Consider the following 7,578-nt stretch of genomic DNA (forward strand, 5'->3'; position numbering starts at 1 on the left):
TCAAGACTTAACAGAGATCAGAGCATTGAGGACTGAGGTGTAATGAGGCAGCAAGGTTTACTTGTGTGGCAAAGAGCTGGGCAGCACAGCTATTACATCCTTATTCAACTGTGTGCTTGGTAGCAAGGATAGCTGGCTGGCTGGCATGTAGTTGGTCTGTGCCTTAACTAGCAGCTCCTCTGAGGCATGCACATCTACATCTAGCAACCGTCCAATTGAGAAACTCTGAAAATGGAGCAAAAGCAGCTCTGTGCAGCTTCCCAAAATCCTGCAAACAAACAAAACAAAAAAAAAAACAAAAAACTCAACTAGTAAATGGAGGCAACAGATTAGGTGATTTCCAGTGATACACAACAGATGAGGTTAAGCAAAAGGAAAGGGAATGGAATGATGAAAGATGACAGTGCCAGAGTAGAAAAATACATAAAGGAGAAATCTGCAAAAAGGAAGATCAGAAGAATGCAGCTGAAGTAGGGAAAAAGGCAAAACGGAGCAAAGCTGGACAAGGCAATAGAAAGAGAAAAGGCATATAGCAGAGTCCCTTATCACAGTCAAAAATTTAGAGGAGGACATGAGCTGCTTTCAAGTGCAAGCCTATATTATAGGCATTTTGGGACAGACTACACACACACACACACACCTACAGTATAGTCTATACTCACCTGGCCTGGCACTGCACCGCCACAGTCATCTCCTGCCCTGGTGCAATGGATATTTCCCATGTGCCTTCAGCACTTGATAAATAACTGACACAAGTATTACTACTTCCATTGATACCATAGTAGAGACTTCCAGAACACAGAAGCAGCAGGTATGGGCCTCTTGCATGTGCTCGCCACAAAAGAGAGAGAGGGCATGAAAGGTTTCCCACTGGACCTTCATACCCATGTGCTACAGGGACATGCAAACTAAACTGTCCACTTCTGTCCCATCCAGCTAGACCAGAGCTTATTAAGATGTGAGCTTGGTTGCTATGGTTCCTGCAACATAATGGAAAGAGGTAGAATCTGGAGCTTTAAAAGCAGGTATGGAATTAATAGATTCAAGATGCCGAAGAAATGCCTAATGACTGACAAAATAGCTGCCATATGATATTACTCAAAGAAGCACTTACATAATACAAACCAGTATTTCCTTTGTCTGGCCAAGGAGGAGAGACCCAAAGTTGGTCATTTTGCTGACTTCTAACCCACCCTTATCCTCAAGAAGCAGGTGACTGTCCACTTTCACATGTTCATTTTTGGCCAGGTTACCTTTACTGTAGAATAAGCCAGCAAAGAAATAAATGTAATGTGTGTGCAGCTAGTAATCACAAAATCTTCCTACACCTGCTAGGCAAGTACTACCACCTGTCTTAATTGATTGCCTCCAGTGTCCGATAATAATCTTTTGTTTTGTACCACTGGACGATAAGCAGAATTCCCATGTAGAAGTGAAATCTTAACTTCATCTGCTGTTGACAGACACGCCCATTGAAACACAGAGACCTCCAGTTACAATGGGCTTTTATGGAGAAAATCTTCCACATTTGAAGTAGTAGCTACGCACTACTTCATACACATTTTTAATCTCTGAAAAGAACTTCCAACAGTTGATACTGAATGTACTGCATTGGTTTTTATTGCAAGTTATTCACGGAATCCCTCTCTTGTACTCTTTGAACCTCTAGACAAACCGTGAATTCAGATTGTGAAAATAAAAGAGCTGTTGAAATTGTTCAAGTAAGGTCAGCATATTTGTTTATAATTTATACATTTAGAAATATTACAATTTGTAATTTTTGTTTTTGTAGGATATCAGTTTACTTGGGACTTTTGGGAGAACTAGTTACCACTCTATAGTGTGGTGGTGTGGAGAGGTGGGGAAACCCTATTTTTTTTAGGCTAGAAGAGAGAGATGCTGAAAATAAAACAGGCAAATCAATGCCAAATATTGGCACCTTGACTTGTGAACTAAGATCAAGTGTTTCATTCGTGGCCTAACAATATAGGACCTCTGTTTTGACATAGCAATACTGGAAGTAAGCCAGATAGAGGTTTGCTGATAAAAATAGCACATGATAGTGGCAGGATTATGTGGTCAAAGTATGTGGCAGACCTTGAAAATTTTGATACTGTAAGAGACACAAAAATTCAAGATTCAGACTCAATATCGTTATGAAGTTTGCATGGATTATCAATGTAATTAACATGCAACTAAACAGACAAAAGTTATTATGAAATCGACAGTAAATGGGAACAATCAATACCTCACTTCAACACTAATATCTTTGTGTCAGCACTTCCTCCATAAACCAAAAAAAGGTTTGTATTCTTATAAATTGGTAGTGCTTAACCTTTAAGTACATGAGCAAGACTGAGCACAGTTGGCAGGGTGAGAGGGTGAGAGAGGAACTTATTCTTTGAGTGGAAAAGCAAAACAGTGTGGTGAGAAAGAATGGTATCTAATAGATGCATTATCACTACTTTACTGCTAGAGGTTAATTTTCAGGGGACAGGAGGAAAGTGTGTTTTTTTAAAATCAGTAAGGGCAACTTCACAGAATGGAAGGAAATGTTTTCACAATATGACAATATCTTGGCATCTCACTTTGATATGCTAGACTTCAAGAAAGCATAATTTTTGTGAACTTTATCATGATCTGCACTATTGTTGCTACTCAATATTTAATCTCGTACAAAACTATGGCTTATATGAGAAACTTTTTTTTGCAAGACAAGTGATACAACAAGCTTTTCATAAAATGCATAGTTGTCCATTATGTCAAGTTAGGTGGATATTGCTGGCTTCTTTGATGCATCAGAAGTGTGAAAGTATTAAAATTAAAGAGCTTGTGCATAGCAGTGAAGCTAAACTATATAACAATTTGTTTTCTGTTCTGGCAGGGTACCTAAATCAGCAATCATTTTGTATTGTTACAAACATGTATAATGTGGACTGTTCTATCCAATGCAAACAAATTGAACACCAATTACTCTAACAAATTCCTGGTGGTGTAATCATAGCATGTACACTCAAGTGAATTCATTCTTACACACTGGACTTTATTCTGTACAATGCATGAAAGAAAGCAAGAGTTAATGGGCTACAATGCAAGCAAGCAGGTTAATATTACAATCTTTGCACAGGTGATTCAAAATCTAGACAACTCAAACAATTCTAACCCTCAAAGGGAAGGTCATGGAACAATAACATGATGAACTAATACCATTACATAAATTAAATCTAAAAACAAATACAGAGACTGAACTTTCTTTAAAACATGTCTCCCAATTAATGTTTAGATTACTGCTGTTAGACTACATAGTCTCCATTATAAAGAATATAGACTACAAGTCCATGAACAAAAGCATACTTAATAGCGATGAACAGAAAGAAGTAGGTCTTTCACACACCTTGGTAATATAGTACAGAGTTACAGATTATGTTTTTACATGCATTCTGTACTTTACTGGTTTGTTATTTTTTTTGGTCTTGACATGCCCCGCTAACTAGGTACCCAGCCCTGGAACTGCCACTGGGCTGTATGCCTCGTCTCCTTATAGGCAATGTCATGTGTTTTAGGACTTTGAACTTCCTTTGATGACCATATTACCCTGCTCAAGTTATTCAGATGGCAGTTTCAGCTTACTATACCAATCCATGGTGGTGGCAACACTACCTAATATGGATGTGGATCAATCAAGAGTTATAACAGTGTTAAGTGGTACACACAACATACAGCTTTAAAAGACATCAGTGGTCTTGTGGCGCTGCTGTAAGCCAAATTTTGATTAGCACACAAAAGGAATAAATGCTGTACCTGCTGCTGCTGCTCACTGGAGTCATAGCTAAAGCTCGCCAGCAATAAAAGGACTGGGTGCTCTCCACCACCACTGCATTAACAACATCGCCAGTCGATGGACAATATTCATTGGGAACACAGAGTGAATCCAAAGTAAAAAATATTGAACTTTCTATAACCCCACAGCGACCACAGATGCTGGACACCTGGACCTATGTAAAGAGAAGGGGTTTGGGAGAAGCTAAAGCTAATTGAAATGAATGCCAAGACAACATGAAAGCCAGTACAGATGAGCCTACCTTATCAATTGCCCGGGAACGAAGAGGTGCAACACTACTCGCCTGGCTGCACCACTTGCTAGGGTTGATAAAATATTCAGCTCGCACCCAGTCCCCCTTTATTGGCTGAAAACCTAAAATCATAAAACCGGAGAAGACAGGACGAAAAAGGTGAATGATGCAATGGAATTCAACGGAAACAGTGTAGTCAAGTGCCCACCTTCACACACATGAGAGAGAGAGAAGCATGTGCTAGAGTTAATCATGCCGCCTTCTCCATCACAGGATGTCACTATGCCAATGAGGGCCCTGGCTTTGCTTAGCTCACAGTCACTTGCAGAGTCATCTTCCCAGTCATCAAATGACTTTTCAACCTGCAGGACAGCAACATGGTAGTAACTAATGCTAATCAAACACAGGAAAGGAAAGGCAATACCGAGTAGAAATAACCCGATAAACTAAAAGTGCCAAGGACAGAGTCCAGAAAGTTTTACGCCAATCTCACCCTTAGTGCTTTCCAGCCCCTGCTTTCATGGTCTTGATAGGCAAGTACATTGACTTTGTGCCCAACACTCAAGGGTATACCTCCCAGGACTACTTCTGATGTGAAGTAAATCATATCATCAACCAAGCCATAGTCCTGACACAAGATGGTGACTGTGCAGTTCATAAAGTTTCTCATTTGCGGAACTCCTGAAATATAATACAATTAAGTGTGTGAAAGATCTGGTCTCTTTTAAAAGATCACAGAAGTAGGCGCTACCCACACTGTGATTTATATTTTACCTTCAAAGAAACTCCTAGTCTCCACTCTCGAACAATAAATGCCACCATTCTAAACCTACCCCACCTCCCAGGCCTAATAGGGTTCTTACTTCATCAGCTCCCAAAGGTGTAATGTTCTCCACTTATCAACCCAAGAGACTGACTCTTCTAGATTAGCTTACAAAATAAAAATCCCTGTCCCTGAGGATCTTTGAACGAAGAAATTATTTGCATTCAAATTCCTCAAGAGAAAGCTATTGTAAAGCATAGCTCTGCAATTCCTAAAAGCACCCATTCCCCGAGCTGTTCTAGGTATACTGCGCAAATGCATTCTTGATGCACCCCACAGTCTACAGAAAATCTCTTGCTCTTGTTCAGAGACCCATACTGTTCATCTCAAACCAACATGGAGTGCCTAAGAGTTCTTTTACATTTCAATAAAACTCACTTGGCAGGTTGATCTCATCCTCTTCAGCTACATGCCACAAAGGATACATTATTTTGGAAACTACACTTTTCATCAGTTGGATCATGGTTTTTTTAAATAAGCTGCAAAAGAAAAAGTAAAACAGAATGTGTATGAAACACACAAATAAAGTTCCCATTTACAGTGTATTAAAATGCTGTTTAATAGAACTGGGTGTTTTTTGTTTTTTTTTTGTAAAATGATTTGTTTAGTCTTCAGGAAAGGAAGTTCATTTTATGCTGTCAAGAAATGAAGGATAAAATCTACAACAACGCTGTTTGAGGACATAACACACAGTAACCCAATTACCACAATTAGAGCTACACAAAATATGTTACTGCACTGAAATGCCTTTTACTAAATGGCGTAATGACAAGAACACATGAAACATATCAACAAGGGCACAGTTTAAAGGGGAGGACTTTAGATATAATCCTGTAACAGAAGTAGCTAGACATAAAGTATGAACAAGAGTAACAAGGACACAGAGTATAATAAAAGCAACAGTTTTTCGAAGTATGGTCAATGAGAAAAGTATTTAGAAGGCCAGCAAGCTCAGCTATATGCACAAGAATGTTAGACAAGCTTTACTGAAACAGAAGTGGGAATATACATTTAAAGGTTTTATATTTCATTAATATAAAAATTAATGTCTCCCATTTATGATGGTAATATTTAAACAGGTGGAAAGCAAAATTAAACACCTTAAGGTATAGTACATTATTGAAAGGTTTCCAAATTAGAACAAGGAATTTAAAAAAAAAAAAGACTTCAATAAAGCAGCAAGTGACTGGTTCACTATAAATAGGTACAGGCAATTCAAACGCTGCAGATATTTCTACAAAAATCCAGAAATGCTCTGTCCTGGACAACTGATCATTTTTTGATCATTAGAATTCACTGAACACCTTAGCAGCTAGTAGCAGCTCAGCTACAATCCATCAGGCTGCTACTTGATCCTGTGAACCTGATCTCTAGACATCCAAATTACTCTGTGACAAGCTAAACATAGTGCATTTCAATTTCCTTTATACATACAGTAACTTACGGTATTGTTAAGTACAGGTTTTCCAGTGGACATTACAGACATCTATCTATATATTATGTACATGATTAAAGAGGACTTCATAACCCTTTGGAAATTTGTGCAAGAAGGCCTTCGTACCTGATCTTCAAAGAGACAAGGGGAAAGGGGACCTGGGGTGACAGTGACAGAGAACAGTCTTTAGGATCAGTCTTGCATTTCCTCGAACAATGAGACAGAGTTATCTGCAGGAATACAAAATCTTCTCTCGCACCACCACTACCTTATCGAGAATAGAGGTGGACAGCTTGTCCCACCATAACTTATGCCCAGTCAGGGAACCAACGGAGGTATAATTTTACTTAGCTTGGGATCCTGTATTCCACCACATTAATTACATCTGGAAACTCGGTTTATCAATTATAGGAACCTGTTAATGAGCTTTCAAGTTTAATTTTTAAGTGTTGGTCAGGCATGGTCCTAGTTTGATGTGCAAAAGTTTGACTGTGGCTTGTGCTTACTAAATATTTTTATATTTAGGTGTTTTTACATAAGATTTTTTCTGTTAGTTTTTGATTAAGGGAATCACTTTTTTAGGAAGATGTATTATGTTTTCACACCTATAGGCTTTGTTCAGAAACCTAAATAAGTAGTAAACGTATGGATTCCCTTTCTTTACAGGACTTGAAAGACTGAAACTTTTAAAAATATATTTCAAGCTTTTGCAGTGTAGACACAGTCTTGGCTTTTAATTGTTAAGTGGACTGTACATTTTAAAACTTGGAGACTGCAAAAGCCTTAAGTATTTCTTTAGCAATCTAACTGTAATTAGTTATAGTGCTGTTAGTCAGATGGATCAGAAGTACTATGTAACTAAGGATTTTTCTATACACTCTTTGCCTTTATAAAAAAAAAAAAAAAAAGCTCCATACTCTTGAATATGCTACATACAATTGTCCGGGAGTAAAACATTCATGCCATAGATCACAAACAGGTAATTTGTAGGAATAATGAGAATTTGGGCTATAAATATAATATCTTGCAGCAATCCAGAAAAATTTCCATGATCCGTGATCTTGTAGCATCACAATGTTACGGAAGGTTTAGATCAAAAACTATACAAACAGAATTGTGATTTAACTTTACATTTATTGGCTGAACATTTAAGTCAGAAGTGCAACAAACTGAATGTTTTCAGGGTCATTCCATGTCAAATCAACTAATGGCCCACGCACTTTGGAATCAAAAAAACTCTGGAAAAA

The 7,578-nt window shown here is 38.1% G+C and overlaps 1 protein-coding gene across 1 annotated transcript in view; it reads right to left on the reverse strand.

Annotated features, from left to right (window-relative positions):
- The window catches only part of mov10l1 (Mov10 like RISC complex RNA helicase 1), a 37,361-nt gene extending 31,997 nt beyond the window's left edge, over positions 1–5,364 (reverse strand). Inside the window, exons 1-8 of the mRNA XM_051924389.1 lie at positions 5,275–5,364; positions 4,567–4,754; positions 4,282–4,435; positions 4,083–4,195; positions 3,802–3,995; positions 1,115–1,258; positions 663–980; positions 62–268 (exon numbers count right to left, since the gene is read on the reverse strand). Of these exons, the coding sequence (XP_051780349.1) occupies positions 62–268; positions 663–980; positions 1,115–1,258; positions 3,802–3,995; positions 4,083–4,195; positions 4,282–4,435; positions 4,567–4,754; positions 5,275–5,359 (1,403 nt within the window). The 5' untranslated portion in view covers positions 5,360–5,364. The remainder of the gene's footprint in view (positions 1–61; positions 269–662; positions 981–1,114; positions 1,259–3,801; positions 3,996–4,082; positions 4,196–4,281; positions 4,436–4,566; positions 4,755–5,274) is intronic.
- Between the last annotated feature and the right edge of the window lie 2,214 nt (positions 5,365–7,578).

This window comes from Erpetoichthys calabaricus, chromosome 1, assembly GCF_900747795.2.
Source record: "Erpetoichthys calabaricus chromosome 1, fErpCal1.3, whole genome shotgun sequence".
In the NCBI taxonomy this organism is placed as follows: Eukaryota; Metazoa; Chordata; class Cladistia; order Polypteriformes; family Polypteridae; genus Erpetoichthys; species Erpetoichthys calabaricus.